Source organism: Crocuta crocuta, unplaced genomic scaffold, assembly GCF_008692635.1.
Source record: "Crocuta crocuta isolate KB4526 unplaced genomic scaffold, BGI_CrCroc_1.0 scaffold433, whole genome shotgun sequence".
Lineage (NCBI taxonomy): Eukaryota > Metazoa > Chordata > Mammalia > Carnivora > Hyaenidae > Crocuta > Crocuta crocuta.
Genome location: NW_027530001.1, coordinates 3,278,580 through 3,301,063, shown reverse-complemented (window position 1 = coordinate 3,301,063; position 22,484 = coordinate 3,278,580). Strand labels below are relative to the sequence as shown.

The window sequence follows — 22,484 nt, the reverse complement described above, 5'->3', positions numbered from 1 at the left end:
ATTTGTTAAGGTTTCCACATTTTGTGTTGACTAAATTTTTAGAATATGTACAGATTTTCTTATACTGCTCACATCTAGGTTCCTCAAGGTCCCCCCATAGTGCTCGAATGAAAACACATAATCCTCAATTAGCTGAGAAGTTATTATATATATTATATTTCATGTTGGAGCCCATGGTTCTATCACAGAGAATAGTCAGTGACCTTGAGAGCAGGTTTTATTTATCCTTGAGGTTCGTGAGATGCTTATACTTGGACTATTCTTATCCAGGTTAAGTTCCCTATGCCATATCCCATCTGATGGCTCCATAATACCACGCCCACCCGATCTTTTTTTTTTCCTATCCAATCTTTGAAGCTGGAATGATACAAGAAAGGCTTAGAAACTATTTGATGGATTTATATAAGTACTTAATGAAAAAATAATGAAGATAATAATAAAAATCACACTGCTTTATAACGTTAAATCACACTATTTGTTCATGTATTCTCCTTATAATCTAAAAAACAGGACTGCTTTTATTTTTTTTAATGTTTTATTTATTTCTAGGAGAGAGAGAGAGACAGCGTGAGCAGGGGAGGGTCAGAGAGAGAGGGAGTGACAGACTCTGAAAGAGGCTCCAGTCTCCGAGCTGGCAGTCAGCACAGAGCCCGACGCGGGGCTCGAACCCAAGAACCGCGAGATCATGACCTAAGCGAAAGTCGGACGCTTAACCGACTAAGCCACCCAGGCGCCCCAGGACTGCTTTTAAAGACTGGGGAAATAATCTTCGAAACTGACAATTCTAAACTACATCAGATAACCTTAGAAAAACCCAAAAATGACAGACTTTTTAAATTATTACTATAATTCATATACTACTCAAAATATTTTAAAGAGAAAAATAGATTAAACAGTCACAAACGTAGCCTCCTTATCTGTTATCCATACTACTATGCTTAAGGTTTGGGGCTCAAAATACTTTATTACAGACTTATTCCTGTTTGTAATTTAATTTTCATACTTAATTTAAAAAATATTTCCTAAAAATATTCACTACCTTACCTAAATGTAAAGGCATATACATATGCTTTTCTTTTGCTATAGGCAAAATTTATTCATAAAAAATAACTTTGTAAAACTCCCTTCCATTGATATGTATAGTTTAAGCTCCAGATAAATGGATGCATGCTTCAAGAGTGTTCTGCACAATCTAAGAAAAAGAAGTAAACATTAGAGCAAGTATACAGAACTTTACGAAGATTCAGAAAAGGACTAAATAACTGGAAACATGTGAATCATCTCTCATCTTGTGATTTTGTGGCTGAATTTTGTTTAAGTGTATGTAAATTAACTGAATTAATGACACACCATGAAATTTAAGACTTTCGGTAGAGAAAGAAAAAATAGTATAATTAATACTGTAACAAATAAAGCATTTTAGGAGACTGAATTATTGTAGCACCAGTGATTATTAAGATTATCCATTAAGGTATTTTCTATACAAGACATAAACTTTAATGCTGAAATCTAAGAAAACAGAAAATGAGAAGAATTTCAAAATTTTTAGAACAAAACAGTTCCATAAAAAACATCCAAAATAGTCTGAAAATAGAAAAGACGAGTACCATTTAAAAGTAACGCAACACTGGGTAACCTCTGTACTGGTCGAATGAGAAGTTCAACAAGGCTTTGCCGTCCACATTCTGGTTTAGCTTGGTTTATCTGAAAGGAATAAATTAAAAATTTTTTAAAAAAGGGTTTTTTGCAAACACTAAATGCCCTACATTTATTAGATTACGCCTTATCACTAATGCCCTGAAAAGAACTAATAGAAGGAATGGGAAGGGAACTATTCTCTTAAAGATTACTATGACTGAATAATCTTCCAAAGCCTGAAATGACCTCCTGGCCACTCAACGATTAATATCTTAAACACAAAGGGAGTTTCTCTGCCTACTCCTGTCTATTATATCTTAAGTTTCTCTTGAGCCTACACTATTCACAAGAAAAACACAGTTTTGAAGTATTAATTATGCTGAAACCATTGAATAAACAAAATAAAACCCTAGTAAAGCAAAAAAAAAAAAAAAGAATCCTTAAAGGCAAAACCAAATAAAACTGAAAAATTTTTAGGTGTCTGAGAACTAAAACATGCATAACTTTAAAAAATATGAATAACTACAGACAGCATTCTCCTTCACTCAGTTCCCTCATGGCCTCTGCTATCTAAATCTTCTGAAGCTTTGTGGTGCCTGGGGGACTCAGTAAGTGAAGCGTTCCACTTTGGCTCAGGTCATAATCTCATGGTCTGGGACTTCGAGCCCTGTGTGCTGGGCTGACAGCCCTCTGTGCTGACAGCTCAATGCCTGAAGCCTGATTCAGATCTGTGTCTCCTCCTCTCTCTGCCCCTCCCTCACTTGCATGCATGCTCTCTCTCAAAAATAAACAAACATTAAACAAATAAGTAAATAAATAAATCTTCTGAAGCTTTAACATCACTGCCACTCTCAGGTATGGCTAACGTTAGGTGTTCTTACATGGATATATTTTTACTAAAAGTATAATTTAAATGAACTCCTTTAGAAATTATTCTCAAATTTTTACTAAAAGTATAATTTAAATGAACTCCTTTAGAAATTATTCTCAAATTTTTATTTGAAAGAAATGCACATTACCTTGAGAAAAGCATGAAATCTTGGCTTCTGTTTTTCACATTTAATAATTGTTTCCTTGCTCATTTCAAAGAAGTTTACAAAAGGAGGGTATGTTTTTACCAAATCTTTTGACTAGGGAGAAGAAGAAAAAAAGTATTAATTTGTTATGAATGTTACCATTAGATAATGAAATTTAAAGCCAAATAATCAATAGCCAAAATCTGACATACTGAACACAAAAGAAAAATTTGTAATAAGCTTCCTCTCAAGTTAAATACAAAATTTTACACATTTCTCATTAATGAGTCAATTGCTAAACAAAATGCATCAACTGATACACAAAGCCTAAAACTTAAAAAAGCAAGCAAAAACTCAGGAAGAAACAAAAGTATACGATACTTATTGTATTGACATAAACATGACAAAGTTTTCAAATTTCTGTAATTTCGGAATATAGTAAGTAATAAGTACCCCTTATTATGACATACTATTATTTACTGATTAATCCAAACCATCATTTAAAGTTTATTTATTTAGGGGCTCCTTAGTGGCTCCTCAGTCAATTAAGCATCTGACTTTGGCTCAGGTCATGATCTTGCAATCCGTGAATTTGAGCCCCAGGTCATGAGGCTCTGTGCTCACAGCTCAGAGCCTACAGCCTGAGTCAGATTCTGTGTCTCCCTCTCTCTCTGCCTCTCCCCTGCTTGCACTCTGTCTCTCTCTCTCTTTCAAAAATAAATATTTAAAAATTTTCTAAAAATAAATAAAAATTAACATTTATTTATTTTTGACAGAGAAAGAGCAAGCAAGGGCACATGAATTGGGGAGGGGCAAAGAGAGAGAGAGAATCCCAATCAGGTTCCGCCAGCATGGAATCCAATGTGGAGCTCGAACTCATGAACCGTGAGATCATGCCCTAAAGCCAAAACCAGGAACTGGATGCTTAACCAACTGAATCACCTAGGTGCCCCCAAACAACTACTTAAAAGATTAATTATAAGGGCACCTCGGTGGCTCAGCTGGTTAAACGTCCAACTCTTGATTTCTGCTCAAGTGATGCTCTCATGGTTGTGAGATGGAGCCCCTTGTCAGGCTCTGTGCTGAGTGCCTGCTTGGGACTCTATTTCCCTCTCTCTCTTTCTCTCTCTCTCTCTGCTCCTCTCCACTGGCAAGCATGCTCACGCTCTCAAAATAAACATTAAAAATAAAACATCAATTATATTACCCAAAAATGCAACAATAAAAGGAAAATGTCTCAGCTAACTGAAGAGACTAACAGGTATCAAAATGAAAAGTATGTGACCAAAAGAAAAGAAAAAAGTAACAATAATTTGCATATTTGGAATTCTCAACCAATCAGAAAAAAAATGTAAGACTAAATGGTAAGAATGGAAGTTAGGAGGAGGCCTCTGAAAAGAAAAGTGTATGTGCCAGAACCTAAGGCACTGAAACCTATAAACTGTATTCACAGAGACTGAAAGACACTTAGAAATCCTATTCATAGCACCTCATTCAAAATGAACTTACTTTATTTGATAAACTTAAGCTATGTGGTTTTACCCTAGCAAAGGAAATCAGTTCATTAGAAGCTTTTATGCGGGGCAGATACAATGAGATTAAAAAATGATATCAACTAAAAAGAGAAAATTAAAAACTCAGTTACAGAAAATTTCACAAGATCATTAGTCTGTGACCATTTATGAAGGACAAATAACTTGATATACAGTAAAACTTTATAGCACAGGATGACAATTGGTGTTCCCAACGATGACCTTGGGGTATCAAGAAAAGTGTTAAACTATATACAGCAAATATATTTCAGAAACAAGAATATATTTTATAAACACAACTATGTCAGAGTTTTGAAAGCTCACACATTTAAACAAGTAACTGTCACTCCCTGAGAGTACTTAATGAGATGATGCTTTAACCTGAAAACCTAAAAATGAAATACTCACATATTTAAGAAAGATGTCACCAATGCTTTTGCTCTCATCCCAATTAACAATAAGGTCTTCCAGATCATCCTGAAAGAGCACAAATGAAACATTTAAGCTTGAATTTGACAGTCCCTTAAACATTTTCCTATATTTTTGAAATATTCATTTGAAAGAAGTACCTTACAAAGTATCTTAATTCGATGTGCAAAACAGTAACACATTCTTTCTCCTAAAAAAGGAATTAACTCTTTGACTATAAGGAAAATACCCTTTGAAAAATAATTAAGAAAATATAAACAGTGTCAAGTCAATAAGACTAAGCCTAACTTTCCAAATTGATAAGCCAGTTCAACATCTTTTCTTATTAACTATAAAACTGATTGCCATTATTAATTCTAGAAAACTACTTTCAATCTTGCTGCTAAAGCACCCATTTGAAACTGTAATCTCTAACAGGTCAGCAAATTTTACTTAAAGGGCAAGAAGGTAAGTATTTCAAGCCTTGCAGGCCATATGTTTTCTGTTACAAGTACTCAACTCTGTCCTTGTGGTGTGTAAGCAATCACAGATAATTCATAAACAATTGAATATGGCTATGTTTCAATAAAATTTTCTTTAGCAAAACAAGCAAAACTTTACCAAAATCCTAATCTGACTAGATTTGGTCCATCAACCATAGTTTGCTAATTCCTGACCCATAAAACTCCTCTATCATCATCCTAAAATATTAAATATTTGTAAAAATTTTTGAAGACATTTAAAAGCACTGTAAGATAATAAAACACAAATCAGATGATAAAATGAGATGCCAAGAAATGACATTCCCTAACTGAAATTCTAAAAGTGACTTTAAAGTAGAAACTAATCAGTAAATTCTTATAACCAAAAGTTCTCCAAGTGTCATCCACAGGCCCCCCAGGAAACCTTTGCAATGGAATTCATGAGATTCAAACTATTTTCATCACAACACTAAAGCTCCCTATGTGTTTTCCACTCTTACTTCTCTCACAAGTATACAAGAGACTTTTCTAGAGGCTACAGGATATGAGATACAACAGACTGAATTCAGAAATGGATATGAGAAACAGTCTTCTCTTAAGCAACACAGAAAAAATGTAAAATAGTGTCACTCTTCTTACTATTTTTGCTTTGGAAATTAGTTATTTTCCATAAAGGTTGTTCTTTAAAACAAAAGAAAAGAAAAATTCATAAATCAGACAAACCTTAGGGCGATATAATATAGTAGATTCTGACACTGACTTGCTATTTTAAATACTGGCTCTAACTTTCGGACATGGAACAAACTAGGGTTGGCGTAGGGAAGTGATGGGGAGGGGCAAGATGGATGATGGGTACTAAGGAGCCCATTTGTGATGAGCACTGAGTGTTGTATGCAAGCGATGAATCACAGTTCTATTCCTGAAACCAATATTGCATTACATATTAACTAATTAAAAAAAAAAAAAAACTGGCTCTAGAGTTTGTTCTGTGCCCTTGGGCATATTATTTAACCGCTGAGTGCCTCAATTTCCTATTCTGAAAAATGAAGATAGTAATAATTCCTACCTCAAAGGATTAAATTAGTTAATACTTGATTAGCCCTTAGAAGAATCCTTATGGGAACCTGGCTGGCTTAGTCAGGGGAATAAGCGACTTCATCTCGGGGTTTAAGTTTGAGCCCTATGCTGGGTATAGAGACTACTTAAAAATAAAATCTTTAGGGGCATCTGGGTGGCTCAGTTGGTAGTATCCCGACTCTTGATTTCAGTTCAGGTCATGATCCCAGGATTGTGGGATCAAGCCCCAGGTCAGACTCCACACTAAGCATGGAACTTGCTTGGAACTCTCCCTCTCTCTCCGCCACCCTCTACCCCTCTCCCCAGCTTGTACCCTCTCTAAAAGAAATTTTAAAAAACTAAGTCAAATTTTAACCAAAAAAGATCCTTAACAGATTGTAATACTGAGTAAGCAGTTATTAACTTTATTTACCTATGTATTTAATATCAAGTACACAGGATATTTGGAAAACTATGATACAAAAGAGAAAAACTTAAAGCTCTGCCAATATAATCTAGTAGTCCTCTTTTAAAGTGTTAAAAACTGGGGACGCCTGGCTGGCTCAGTCAGTAGAGCATGTGACTCCTGATCTCATGGTTCTGAGATCAAACTCCCCCACTGGGTGTAGTGCCTACTTTAAAAAAAAAAAAAAGCATAAAAAACTATAATACTGTAAGATGGCTGTATATATTTACATAAGAACATTACTATCAGAAAGCAATATAATCGAGGCACTTGGTGGCTCAGTCGGTTAAGGTATGGTCTCACAGTTTGTGAGCCATCCCTCAGAGTCCGGGGAATGTAATGTATAGCATGGTGACTGTAGTTAACAATACTGTATTGCATATTTGAAAATTGCTAAGAAATTAGATCTCAAAAGTTCTCATCACAAAGAAAAAAGAATGTGTGGGGCTTCTGAGTAGCTGAGTCAGTTAAGCATCTAGCTATGGGTTTTGGCTCAGGTCATGATCTAACAATTTCGTGGGTTCAAGCTCCACATGGGCTGACGATGAAGAGTAAGCCTGCTTAGGATTCCCTCTCCCCCTTCCCTGCTCGCACTGTCCATCTCTCTCAAAAAATAAATAAATAAACTTGAATAGAAAAAAGTATTTGTAACTATGTGGTGATAAATGTTAATTAAATTTATTGTGGTGATCTCTTCATAATATATACACATATCAAAGTTATCAAAGTATTATTTGTATTCTAAAACTAATACAATGATATGGCAATTATATCTCAATTTCCAAAAAAAAAAAAGGCAAGATAGCATTAGGCTTTAAGGCTTTAAAGACTCTGAAGTCAGACAAACAAGTATTCAAATCCCAGATCCAGGATTTACCAGGTGACTGACTTTGGAAAAATTATTTAATTTCTGTGTGTAGCAGTTTCATATCTGTAAAATGTAGACAATAATACCAACTTCGTGGTACTGTTCACTAGATGTGCCAGTAACTCGATGGCTACAGTTAAAAGAAGGGAAAAAAACCCGCTATGTATAAAAAAGATAAGAAAATACAACAAAATTTAAAATTATGGGTGATAGGATTGTGAGTATTTTCTACTCCTCTTTCCCTTACTCCTGGTCTTACAAATGTTTGACAACCTGGATTGGTTTTGTGGTAGAAAAGGACACAGGCTTTGAAATTTTTAAATGTGTGTCAAACTTGAAATCAGCTAAACAACAAATAGTTGAAATATTGACAATCCAACTTTATAGAAGAAGCTTAAAGAATTATGTTTCGTATGAGAAAACTAAAGGGTAGCAATCATTTTCAAAGCTCCCGTGAATCAGAAAACATGATTTTCTCTACTGAGATTATGATCCTATACACATAACAAGGATAACATTTTATATTAGAAGAGCACTTACACACCTAGACCAGCTAAATGAGTGACACAAATTCAAATTGATCCACAAATTAGTTAGGACACCAAGATGAAAACCTACTAGCCTTCCCATTCTACCCTTCTGTGTTTCCTATGAAAGAAAAAATATAACAAAAATTCTTTTTGAATATTCAGAAACTTAACTAGAATAAGGTTAAACGAGGCTGAAACTCTATAGCTTATTAAGAAAATAAAGATTCTTTCAGAGTTCCCTTTAGATTTAGAAATAAGTGAAATGTGATCATGGATTTTGATAAAGTACAAATGTAAGAATTTAATAAATTAAATTTTTACTAACAAAGACCTTTTATACTTTTGTTTATAATGTACAGTAAAATCAAAAGTAATATAATGTACTTATTTGAAACATTCTATAATTCAGACTGATCTTTTTATTGGAATATGAAATAACCATTAATATGGGTTGTTTAATATGGGAGGAGAAAACTGCTCAATTTTGCTCAATACTACACAGGAAAAGTAAGAGGAAATAAAGCTTAAACACTTAAGAGATCGGCTAAACCTGTTCCAAAATTACTTTACTATGACAGACTGATAGTAAATCATGGACCCTTCATCAAAGGAAAAACCATAAAGAAGAGGATAGAACAGTCTTATGTGGGTTTTTTTTGTTTGTTTATCTATTAACAGAGAAATGAACAAAATGGTCTCTAGGTCTCTTTCAGCTTCACTTTTTCAAACTCAAAGCAAAACGTACAACCTGAGAGGAACAGCAGGAAAATAAAAATACCAGTAGCAATCACTTCTCTATAGAAAAGACTTCATAAGGTTTAATTCCTTATTTCAGGATTAATCAAAATCAAAAAACAGGCAAACAACAAATATTAATAGGGCACTGGAGCAAAGGGGCATAAATGATTCAAAGGAATAAATGAGAGAATAAGTTTTAGGTATAAAACTTATTTACCCAATCAATAGTAACTGAAAAAAAAATTATATTATGTAAACACAATCTGAAAAGAGTTACTACCAACCTAACATATACAAATTTACCTTTATCTTAGTGTGCACGTCAAAGATATCAGGGATACTACCAAAAATAGTCTTAATCTCTTCTGGTGCAAGGATAGGCCCACCACGTTGTCCTTCCTCTTCCAATGGTACCTGAAATAACTAAACGGTTAAAAAAAAAAGACTAGTTTAGATAGATGCTTCAGATTCTGTGTCTCCCTCTCTCTCTGTCCCTCCCCCTCTCGCACACGCACTCTCAAAAATAAACATTTAAAAAATTAAAAAAATAATATAGACAGTGATAAGAGAGGAGATGTTGATGGAAAAGAAAAAAATTTTAGAAAAATATTTCTTCCAAAAAGAGACCTTTTTTCATTTCCTATTTTATCCTATTTATTTTTACATCTGTGTATATATATATTCTTATCATAAAATGTTATGTTAGAATCTCATAATATAAAATGGTTATTAGTATAATACAAGAGTAATTTGTGATTTTTATTCAAATTACTAAGTAAGAAAGCAAAGCAATCAATGATTTCCAGACATACACTTAATATAACTACTAAATGTTTAGACATTTAGCATTTCTGGGTCATAGGTTATACACATTTTTAACTTTACTGGAAGTTTGACAGTAGGGTGGAAACTAGTTTTTGTGGTGGTTTTCTGTGTCCACTGAGGCCTTGGGGTCGCTGGGGTAAAAGTTGTTTTTAGCACACAACTGTACTTAGATTTTGGCCTCTGAATATACCTCAGTTTATTATTAGTTTACTGATGTATTTAGTATAATAGAGGTTTTCTTTTTGACTTTTTTTCTGATTTCAGTATTTTTAATTGTTTTTAGCAGGTAGGGTTCACCATAATTGCAGAAATGGAAGGCCTGGAAAAATGTATTTATTTAATTTATATTTATATATATAAGTATTTTGGATGAATAAATTCACAGAAATGTAATTCTTAAAAATAGTAACAATTCAAAATCTTCATGTGAAGTGTTTTGGTTTTTTAATAAAGATTTCATTTTTAAGCAATCTACTTCCAACATGGGGGTCAAACTCAAAACCCTGAGATCAGAGGTCACAGGCTCTAGCAATTAAGTCAGCCAGATGCCCCCATAATTTTCATGTAGTTCTTTACTATTTATCTTTTATTTATTCTATTTCTTGTATTTATTTATTTACTTACTTATCTATCCATCTATTTACTTATTTTTACTTTGGCTTATTATGGCATTTGTGCTGTTATCACTCATTTTACTTCCACATATATTAAGGACCCAACAATACATTACTATTTTTACTTTAACTAGTCATTTGACTTTTTAAAATTTTACTTTTTACTTTAAAACCTACCAGTAGTCTTAAGACATGTTAAACTATCCAAAAACGGTTCTCATGTACTTGTTTTAAAGCCTCCATAAAACACTAGACAGCCAAACACTTCTGATTCTACCTTTCCAACATTTCTCGAATTTATCCTATTTTCATTTTCACTGAAAGAAGTTCAAGTCTTCAAAATCTCTAACTGAAACTGCTGAAATAACCTCCAAATCAGTCCTGTCTCCACAATTTCCCCTCTTCAGGACCTCCTTCAAAGTGAACCAAGTATCTTCCAAAAAAATGCTAGTCAGATACCATCTTCCCCTTCCCATCAAAAATTCTTCTCTATATTAGATATGGCATAACACTACACAAAAGCCTTCTCTGTGTGGCATAGACAGCCTGACCTCAACTCTCACTATATCCATACCCTACCCCCTTACAGCTTAGTTTCCTTAAACCTAAACCTTAGACTAGTCATTATACCTTGAATGATATACATCTTCAATTGTCAATATTATTTGTGTAATTTCAAATACACTTCCTACCCATATTCTTTACATGTACTAATCATACTCCTACTTCAAAATTCACTTCAGTTTTTATCTTCTTTCTGATACTTTTTCCAACTTCAACCCACTGAAACTTCCAACCCAACACCTTCCCTAAGCTTGAAAAGGTAAAACTCTTACCTCACAAATCTCCAAATGCCTTAACTAACCTCCCTCATGATGTTCATATCATTGTACTTGGTATTATAATTAGGTATGTATGTTTTATCTCCTCTTCCAGTCTAAGCTCCTTTAAAATAGGAATCCTCTTTGACACTTGGGACACTAATTTATAATTAATAGGCACCCAAGTTATTATATGAAATACATAAAGAAGCTTCTGGAGATCCATTTAATTTGGGGGCTAAATTTAATTATTCCATATCCAATTTCAAAAACAGGAAGAAAAACATCAGTCCTAAAATAAAGACTGAAGAGAACATTATTATGACTTTAGATCACAATCTTTTAAATAAAATCTTAGGTGAGTTTATAGTAAGCACAGTGGTATGAAATGATCTAAGTCTAATAATTCAAAGGGCTTTTTTTACGGCATTTTAGCTAATTTAATTGATATGCAAATTACAATTCTGAAACTCCAGTGCATTTACCATGGCCTTAAAGGATTTACATTTCTGGATAATAAATGCTACTAAAGTACATGAACAGTATATGCCAAGGGGATTTTCTGCTACTCGACTACATTTTGGCTGACTATAAAAACTTCAACAAGAAACTTATCCAGGATGATTTCCCTTGAGGAAGAAGAGCAAAGCTGACTTAAAACAAGTAAAGTTTAATACAGCAGAGGGCCTCATAAACCCTTGACTGCTGCTAAACAAATTAACTGCGAAGAATAACCTCTCCATGAATAGCAGGAAAAGAAGTCTTTCCATTTCTTATCCATGCATTTTATCATGGTACAAGCAACTAAAGACTATCATATTGAACCTTAATGAGTTATATTAAAAATCCAAATAGAGGTCAGTTAAAAATTAACCCCAATCAGAAGCTCCCTATTATTTTTTTATTCAAAGACAAGCTTGATGGTATCAACTTTATTTTCCTGACAATCTCCTTCATTACCTAAAACAAATATATTCCCTCTTTCTACAGATGCCAATATAACGTCCTATTATTGCATTTCAGAACCTTGAATTTCAGTTTATTCTTTAATATCATTTTCAATCTCATCCTAAAAGGATCCATTAGAATTTTTTTTTCTTCAGCAATAACTTCATAGTAAATTTTAATGATTAGCAAGGAATTAATATTTATGACTAACCACTGCATACTTTAAGAAACTTGACAAATGAGGGGTGGCTGAGTGTCTCAGTCCGTGAAGCATCTGACTTCAGCTCTGGTCATGATCTCACAGCTCAGGAGTTCGAGCCCCATGTCAGGCTCCGTGCTGACAGCTCAGAGCCTAGAGCCTGAAGCCTGCTTCGGATTCTGCCCTTCCCCTACTTGTGCTCTGTCTCTCAAAAATAACTAAACATTGAAAAAAATTTTTTTAAAGAAACTTGACTCATGAAAGGATTACTGAAAAAAATTACATCCATACTGTTATGCTTCATTGCTATTGATTTTCACATACATACAATACTAAATAAAGCAATGACTCCTAGAATGCACACTTTCAGAAAAAGTTATCTACCATATCCGCATGAATATAAATGCAGTATCCTGACAGGGAACATGAAAAGTTCTTCATTGAATAAAAGTTAGTCCTCTCCAAGATCATCTATTGAGGATTCTTCTCTTTTGAAGTCACTATAAAAAGTGGTGCTATTTCTATATGAATAAAAGCTACTATTACACTTATGGTATTTCCCTAATAGCAGACTTTTGTCATACATTTTCATTTTTAGTATCTATGTTCAAATTCTATGCTTACATAATTTGCTTGTAAGAAATAACATCTCTCAGATTTTTTAGTTAGAAACACAGGAATGGGGATCATTTTGCACCAAACTCTTACCTGAATAATTGTGGCCAATATATTTACATAATTACTTTCAGTTTGATAAAGCTCTTTTGCAACTTGCCACCTGGCTGACTGCTTTGAAGGAACTGGAGTGGAATTTTTAGAAGACTTAGTACAAGACTTTGGTGTTTCTAAAAGGTGAAAAAGAGGAAATATTTAATGAAAGTCAGCTAGAGGACTAGATATTGTGCAGATTTAACAACAAAAAAAGGGGGAAAGATATCCACTCTTACAAATATACCCATTTAGATTTTCACTAAAGTTTAATTTCTTTATCAGAAAAAGCCAGAAAAAAATAATGGTCCAAAGTATCAGTGACTCCAAAATGACAGACATTATACTAAATAGCTGGCCTGTACTCTTCAAAAATGTTAAAGTCATTGATCGAAAACAAAGAAAGCTGAGGAACTATTCCAGATTAGAAGAGACTAGAGAGAGATAACAACTTTCTCTATGACCCTGGATTGAGTCTTAGACCAGGAGGAAAAAAAAAAACACAAAACTTTTTCTTTTCCTAAAAAGAATATAAGTGGAACAACTAATAAAAATTAAGAGTAGGTCATGGTATTAATGTCAATTTCCTAATTACAATACCTGTATTACAGTGGTACAAGAAATGTCCCTCTATTTTGGGAAATACACATTTAAGTATTTAGAAATAAAGCATGAAATATCTGCAACTTAATCTCAAATAGTGCAGACATAAAAAAATATGTGTGTATACAGAAAAAGAGAGAGAATGAATGAATAAATAAATGCTAACAAAAACATGGCAGAGTATTTCCATTTGGGAAATCTGAGTAGAGTACTAGAATATTTGTACTATTTTTGTGGCTTTTTGCAATCTGAAAATATTTCAAAATAAAAAGCTCAAATAAAATTTTAAAATTTTCCATAANAAAAAAAAAAACAACCCAACATTTCTGCAAATTCTTGGTTAGTTCTTAATATAAAAACACCCAGTCCAACACAAAGTGGGAGGACACATGAAATTTCATAAAAGCTTAATATAGTATACTTTCTTACTATCAATATGATTAAAATACTTTAACATTATGTACAGAATCTCCTAATAGCAAGCTTTTCAATAAGAATACTAATGTATAACATACAATAGAATGACATAGAAAAAAACAATACATAGTCCCAGTATATTAATTTTAGTCAATGATAATCTTAAGTATTATTAAAACAATGATATGTACTATGGAACTTTGAGTGCTTTTCAAAGCTGGTAGACTTCAAAGATGTTCCCACTTGCCATTTGTTATTTCAGGCTGCTCTCAACAGACCGAAGAGCTTCTGCCATTACATATTTCAAGAGGAAGAAACTGACATACATTGATCTAATTTAATTACTGTGCTTAGGCAGTGATCTACAAACAGGGCATTCTACTATACAGAGTACCTTATATATTAGTACAACTGTCATGTCTGAGTTTTGTCGTGGTTCATTTTCTTCTGTTCCCTCAACTGCATATTCAAGCTTCAGTCCTTTATGATCAGCTCTTACTATCCCATACCCAGTATGTTCATCATGATTGTGGACCCAGTAAATTCTCAGACCTATGTATCTAATCATAATCCTCTACCCAAACACCAAGTTCAATTTTTCCAAATACCCAACGGATATTTGTACCTCAATTTTACCTGGATATTCTCTAACACTGCACTATCTTCCTCTAAAATACAGACTTCCTATTTTTGCCAAGGTAACATCCTATTTTAATACTTTGCCATCATCCCTTATTCCCTTCCTGTCACTCCATTCCATCAGTTATCTCCACTTTTCTTTCCAACTATTAGCAACCCTGACTCAGGGCCTCATCACCTTGTGGCCTAAGCCACTACAGATTACTTCATGGTCTGGCCATCTCTAAACTGCCTTCCTTTTAATCATTCTTCAGAATAATCCACTACAAATTACCTACTCAACCAATTACTCTACTGCTCAATAGATTCTTAAAATTCATTAATGATTATATGCAGCTCAAACATGCCAGTCTGATTTTAAAGTCCTCTAATATTAGGCCCCAACTAAACTTTCTAATTTAACTATAACTCCTCCATACTACAAGTCAACTAATCTATTCACTACTCCCCAAACAGCAAATTTGTATACTGTTATCTGTATTCTTACTCATCTTATTTCTCAACTCCACCTTAGTTTTCTGGGTCTATCCTAAACTGACACTCAATTCTTTCCATGAATATTTAGTGAGTACCTACTCTCTACTAGACATTGTTCTTGTCTTTGTAAAGCTTACATTCTGGTGAAGCAAACAAAATTAACAAAAAATACAGTTTCTAACAGTAATAACTACTAGTAAAGACAACAACCAGGTAATGGGTAGGTGAGGAGTACTCAAACAGGGATCTAACTGCAGAAAACCCAAGAAGATTTCTTTAAAGCAAAGAGGGCAAGTATAAAGTTCCTGAGGTATGAATATAGTGGGAATATCTGAAGAATAACAAAGATAATTAGTGTGATGGAAGCTTAAATTACAGGAGAGCATGATATCATATGAGGTTGAAGATAGCTGAGAAAGGATCATGTACGAACTTGAAAGCTATGGTAATGCAAAGCTGCTGAATGAATACCAGTAGAGAAGAGGCATATGTATTTTAGAGACCTAAGTGCTGCATGTAGAAAGGCAAAATTGGGGATGCCTGACTGGCTCAGTTAGAAGAGCATACAACTCTTAATCTCAGGGTCATGTGTTTAATCTCCAGGTTGGTGTAGAGATTACTTAGATAAATAAATAAACTAACTTAAAAGAAAAAAGAAAGGTAAGGGGGCACCTGAGTGGCTCAGTTGCTTAAGCATCCAACTTAAGTTGAGTTTGAGCCCCGCATCGGACTCTGTGCTGACAGCTCAAAGCCTGGAACTTGCTTCAGATTCTGTGTCTCCCTCTCTCTCTCTCTGCTCCTCCCCTGCTCACGCTTTGTGCCTCCCTCTCTCTCTCTCTCAAAAATAAACATTAACAAAGTAACAATAATAATAAAAAATAAAAAGAAAGGCAAAAATGAATATAGAGAGACCATTTAGAAGCCCAAAATAATCGTCTGAGATCCAATTTATAGAAAAGGCTGATAACAAAGGATGGCAAAGTAATAGAGTTCAGAGTGGTAGAGAGAATCAAAACAAAAAGTTCTAATTTTATTATGCTAAATTTAAGAAGTATATTGGACATGGACAAGTAGGAATAGGTCTTATGTAGGCAGTTGGAAAGAGAAGGAAACAAATTGGGAAGTCAATAGCATGAATGTTTTTAAAGCCATGGAATTAAATGACACCATTTAGGAAGGATACAATAGAGAAGAAATGACTCAGAAATAACCTTCAATAGTTAGAGCTGGAGAATTTAGGCAAAGGAGAACAAGAAATGATGTACGAAAGCTATGGAAAAAAACTATCTCCAGGGATAGTGAGCTGTTCACATGTTCAGTGTTGCTGACTGCATAAAAACGGTCAGTCTCCTAAGCAAGAGCAATTTCATGCAGTAGGGAATAAAGTTCAGTTGAAATGGGTTAAAAAGACAATGAAAGCCAAGGAAGTGACACAATAGATCACAGTAAATCTTTGAAGAACACTCCTGTAAAAGGAAAGAGAAAACTGAGACAGTAAGTAGAGAGAGTCATGGGGTTAAGGGGAGGTTTTGATTATTTCTTAAATCTAAAAAACACAACATATTTATATGCAGATTAAAAAACAAAAATGGAGGGAAAAATTGATGACCAGAGACAAGAGTTAATTCTAGGGCCTTCCTCTATCATTTGAGAACAAACCAAACTTACCCTACACTGATTTAAATGTACCTATTTTCTCCATAATTCATGTGACTCCTGTGATCTTTTCTTGCTAGAGTTAAAAATTGGCTTTTTGAACAGCTCTATCATTTTCTAGAGTAATACACAAATAAAATATAGAAAGCACTTAGCATATAGTAAGCAATCATGAAATGGAAGCACTTTTATGTGTCTTTTCTCCTCAGCAAGAACAATGGTAATAAAAGGCAGAATCTTTCATATTCACTGTAGCAGTGATTTACCTATATTCTAATAATTAATCCATTCTGCTAAACTTCAATCATCAATTTTTTAAAATGTGAATTACCTCCATAGTTAATGCTAGATTCTGGTGTGTTGGAGATATCTAGGAGTGACCCTATAGAAAGGGAATGTTCAGCTGACGGGCGCTTACGGGGAGGAAAAGGTGACATGTCTGTCTCTCTTGAAAGCTGAGCAAGTGTCTCTTTTAAACGACGTCTTTTCCGATTGCTGTTTGGGGTATTTAGAGAAAGCAGTGACACTGATTTCTTGAGCTCAGGAGTATTAGCCTGCAATCAAAAGCACAAAAGCTCAATTTTACTTCCTTGGTTCTCTACAGAGACGGGGACAGAAGAAAAATGTATTTGCAAACTTGACAAAATCTGGATTTTGCACAATGATTTTACAACTATACACTCTGCCAGGTAATTCAGAAGATTCATAAAACATAATAGTCAAGGGACCACTGTAATTGCCTAACCCCAAGCACCTCATTCTGCTTCTTCATAGCTCTATCACCATTATATATTCATCTGTAAGCTTGTTTACTGTCTAGTCCCCTGTTAGGCCATCAACTCTGGAAGACAGGGACCATTCATATTTTGTTCACCATATCCTTAGCATTTAGTACAGCACCTGGACATACTGCTCTCCAGTATTTGCCAAATAACACTTGACTTTAAAAACTCTCTCCTGATATTTTAAGCACAAATTTTAACTTTATGTTAAAAACCTTACTTTGAGAACAGAAGAATCAGAAGACAATATAGTACCTATTTAGATTTTATAGAATCATAATAAATCTGTACCACCTCTTCAGTATTCCATTCAAACTAAATCTCCAAATAAAGAAAATCTTTCCTTCATGTTTTGGTGAATGATACCACTTTTCACCAATCTAGGACAAAGGCTGCATTTTTCTTGCCTACAATCTACTATTAGAGTCATTTTTTAATGATATCTCTCCCCTTAGATATTCTTCAATGGCCTCCAATATTTCCCAAATTCTTTAAGATGTGAAAACTGCCTTGATTCTGTCTACATCATAAGCTATATTTGTTGGCCGTTCCCACACTCTTTTCTAAAGCCACACTAAACTACTTGCTTTTTCAATGTACTTTCAAGTACTTGCTGTCTAACTTGAATGTCCTTACAAGGTTAGTCTAGTAAGTTCACTGAACACTTATTTGTTCTTTTCAGTCCCTCCTGAGTCTCAGAGTGAGGCTTGTTAAAATAATTACTCAACTATAGCACATATTCTGCACTTAAACTGTATGTATAGCCATCTTTCCCTTAAGATTCTATGTTTCTGGGGCGCTTAGGTGGCTCAGTTGGTTAAGCATCCGACTTGAGCTCAGGTCACAGTATCTGTAGGTTCGAGCCCCGCTTCAGGCTCTGTGCTGACAGCTAACTGAGAGCCTGAAGCCTGCTTCAGATTGTGTCTCCCTCTCTCTCTGACCCACCCCTGCTCACGCTATCTCTCTCAGAAATAAATAAAACATTAAAAAAAAATTTTTTAAATAAGATTCTACGTTTCTAAAGATAGGACTGTTATTGTTCATAATGGTATCACTAAGTAGCAGCACAGAATGACATAGATTAGATTAAAATATATCTACTGCATTGAATAGTTTTACTTAAAGCTACACAGGCTATTACTCAGAATATCCAATTATCCAATTATTCTGAAACTCCTGAACATGACGTAAAAGATGACTGGTATGTCAATTATACCATGCTCTTTTTGGACAGAGGTACTATCTTTATACAATCAAATGAATAAGGTACAATAAAAGCATACCTTTTCATATAAATACATAGTTTCTCCAGCTCGGGCATCCATTTGAATGCTTCCCCAGAACCACTAGGTGAGAGACAAAAAAAATTTTTTTTTAATTAAGATTTTTACCTTCTCAGGGAAGCTATTAGGTAGGGCACCTGACTGGCTGAGTGGGTTAAGCATCTTAAATCAACCAGCTCTTGATTTTGGCTCAGGTTATGATCTCACAGTTTGTGAAATCAAGCGAGCCCCATGTCAGGCTCCACACTAACAGTGCAGAAGCTGCTTGTGACTCTCTCTCTGTCTCAATCTCTCTCTCTCTCTCTCTCCTTCCCCGCACTTGAGCTCTCTAAACAAACAAACAAAAAAACAAAAAAAGAGAAAAAAGAGGGACACCTGGGTGGCTCTGCCAGTTAAGCATCTGACTTGGCATGGGTCATTATCCTGAGGTTCACAAGTTTGAGCCCTGCGTCTGGCTCTATGCTGACAGCCTGGAGCCTACAGCCTGCTTTGGATTCTGTGTCTCCCTTTCTCTCTGCCCCTCCCCTGCTAGTTCTCTTTCTCTCAGAAATAAATAAAACATTAAAATAAAAAGCGGGGGAGTGGGTTGCCTGGGTGGCTCAGTCGACTAAGCAACTGACTTCGGCTCAGGTGAAGCCTGAGCTCCAAGCGTGGAGCCTCCTTCAGATTCTGTGTCTCCCTCTCTCTCTACCCATCCCCAACTCACACTCCGCCCATCTCAAAACTAAATAAACGTTATAAAAATAATTTAAATAAAAAGGAAAAACTATTAGTACTATTTTTTAAAAACCAATCTTGGGGCACCTAGCTGGCTCAGTTGGTAGAGCATGCAACTCTTAATCTCAGGGCCCTGAGCTCAAACCCCACACTGGTATGGAGCCTACTTAAAATAAAAATATTAAATTAAAATAAAACTCTATTANGCCTCCTGAATGACAACATAAAGTTTCTTCGAAGGTTCAAATGGAAGTTCTTTTACTATATTCTCTTCAACTATAAGGTGAGTGCATCTTTCATCTCCAACAGGTAAACAGTTACCTCCTAAAGAGAAATGCATACAAGCATAAATAAGCTGAACTATTTATCTCCAAACCTGAATTTTTAAAGAGGCATATTCACCAGCAGGGAATTAAGCAAGAGTAGGGAAGAAAATATAAAAATATAACTTTTAAATTATACTAAATTCTACCTTGCATTTCAGTCATTTCTTCCATATTGGTTTTTTCTTCATCTGAAAATCCCAGGAAACTTAAAATGCAATCTTGAAATGGAGGAACTTTAAATTCATTTCTAAAGTCATCAACTGATGCACAGAAATCCCTAAAAACAAAATATACTCTTCTAAAACAGCTTAACTTAAATGTGAATTTATATATCTATAATAATTCTTAAAGCTTTAGTGTAATCCATTTATCAAAAATATTTTACATGTGGTCCTGAAATGTCCATAAAAACATCAGTTAAAAAAAACACCCAAATTGAGGTGTTCTCAGTCATCTCAGAGTAACTTCTGACAAAATTTGATCACGAGTAGTCTTTACAAGACTTAAATCTCTGCTTTGGACATGAAATTTTCTATGTGTTCCAGGGACTCACTATAGTTTCATGAAATGTTAAGTAATGATGTAGAATAGCAAGGAATTATGAGGTCAGATAGCTTAACAAGGTTATGAAGTGCAATCACCACTTAGAACGTTACCAGATAAACATAATAAAAAACATAACACGATCTAAATATCCAGATGCATGAAACTATTACCTGGTAATTTTAGAATGTTAATGATAATCAAGAGAAACAAAAGCAAAAATGAACTATTGGGACTTTATCAACATAAAAAGCTTCTGCACAGCAAAGGAAATAATCAACAAAACTAAAAGGCAATCTACAGAATGGGAGAAGATATTTACAAATGACAGATCTGATAAAGGACAAAAAGAATTTATCAGGGCGCCTGTGTGGCTCAGTGGGTTAAGCGTCCACTTTCAGCTCAAGTCATGATCTCGCAGTTCCTGGGTTCAAGCCCCATATCCAGTTCTATGCTGACAGTTCAGAGCCTGGAGCCTGCTTCGGATTTTGTCTCTGTCTCTGTCTCTCTCTGCCACTCCCCCACTCGCAATCTGTCTCTCTCAAAAATAAACATTAAAAAAATTAAAAATTTTTTAAAAATTATCTAACTCAACACACAAAAAATAAATAATCCAGTTAAGAAATGGGCAAAAGACATGAATAGGCACTTCTCCAAAGACATGGCTAACAGACACACTCCTCATCGGGAAAATACAAATCAAAACCACACTGAATACAACCTTACATCTGTAAGAATGGCTAAAATTAACAACTCAGGAAACAACAGATATTGGCAAAAATGCAGAGAAAGGGGAACCTTCTTACTAAGCTGTTGGTGGGAATGCAAACTGGTGTAGCCACTGTGGAAAATGGGTGTGGAGGTTCCTCAGAAAGTTAAAAATAGAACTACCCTACAACCCAGGAATTGCACTACTAGGGATCTATCCAAAGGATATAAAAAAGCTGATCTGAAGGGGCATATTCACCTCCATACTTATAGCAGCACTATCAACAATAGGCAAATTATGGAAAGAGCCCATATGTCCATAAACTGATGAACAGATAAAGACACACACACAAAGCATTATTACCCATCAAAAAGAATGAAATCTTGCCATTTGCAATGATGTGGATGGAACTAGAGTGTATAATGCTAAGTGAAATAGGTCAGTCACAGAAAGACAAATACCATATGATTTCACTCATGTGGGATTTAAGAAATACAACACGAACAAAGGAAAAAGAAAGGAAAATTTAATAAGATTAAAACAGAGGCAAACTATAAGAGACTCTTAACTAAAGAAAGGGTTGCTGGAGGGGAGGTTGGTAGAGGGATGGACTAAGTGGATACTGGGCATTAAGGAGGGCACTTGTCATGATGAGTACTGGGTTATATATATATGTAAGTGAATGAATAACTAAATACTCCTAAAACCACTATTACACTATATGGTATCTAACGTGAAGTTAAATAAATAAAATCTTTGGAGAAAAAAAAGAATGTTAATGATAATCAAAATTATTCCACAAAGTAAAATCAAAAGGTACAACAGACGTCTTTCAATTTTCAATTTTTTTATAATTTTTTTATAACTTTGTTCCACCTAGACTGTATTCCTTAGGCTATCCAAAGACTAAGTTCATTTTGACTATACTAGGTATGAATTTAGGGTTTGGGGCACATAGGTTTACTTTGATAACACATTTAATTCTAACAATAAACTACTGAATTTCTAAATACTTACTGTTCATTCCGCCTTTCCCAAGCTTTATAAATCCATTCTGGCTTCATAATTGGAGTGCCCAGACTCACAGCAATCTAAAAATATGAGCATTAATTACCATAAACTTTCACTTTAAATAACTGCCTTCACAGAAGTTCTAAGCAATTTTATACATACTACTTTTTTGCAGTTTTATATCATTATTCATCTGCTTTATGATAAAATATAAATAAAAATTAACAAAAAAATTGTCTTTCAATAGTACAACTTAGGTTAAAATAATTTAGAATAAGTTCCATGATGTCTAAATCATTTCCTTATTTTAAATAAATATAACTCTGAAGTTAAGTTCATCTTTATTTTACTACATTTCTATTTCTCCTCTGTATTTACTTTTATGTAAGTACTGACCCCCAAGACATCACTACAGAGGCAAATATCTGATTAAGACACTAAAAACTAAGATATAAATTAAAAAGTATACCTC

The 22,484-nt window shown here is 34.3% G+C and overlaps 1 protein-coding gene across 1 annotated transcript in view; it reads right to left on the bottom strand.

Annotated features, from left to right (window-relative positions):
- ECT2 (epithelial cell transforming 2) overlaps window positions 1–22,484 on the bottom strand; it is a 62,876-nt gene that overhangs the window by 28,957 nt on the left and 11,435 nt on the right. The window contains exons 8-17 of the mRNA XM_077763681.1: window positions 22,019–22,092; window positions 19,896–20,026; window positions 19,632–19,747; window positions 18,707–18,769; window positions 16,973–17,195; window positions 12,850–12,986; window positions 9,038–9,157; window positions 4,595–4,663; window positions 2,658–2,768; window positions 1,608–1,704 (exon numbers count right to left, since the gene is read on the bottom strand). Of these exons, the coding sequence (XP_077619807.1) occupies window positions 1,608–1,704; window positions 2,658–2,768; window positions 4,595–4,663; window positions 9,038–9,157; window positions 12,850–12,986; window positions 16,973–17,195; window positions 18,707–18,769; window positions 19,632–19,747; window positions 19,896–20,026; window positions 22,019–22,092 (1,141 nt within the window). The remainder of the gene's footprint in view (window positions 1–1,607; window positions 1,705–2,657; window positions 2,769–4,594; window positions 4,664–9,037; window positions 9,158–12,849; window positions 12,987–16,972; window positions 17,196–18,706; window positions 18,770–19,631; window positions 19,748–19,895; window positions 20,027–22,018; window positions 22,093–22,484) is intronic.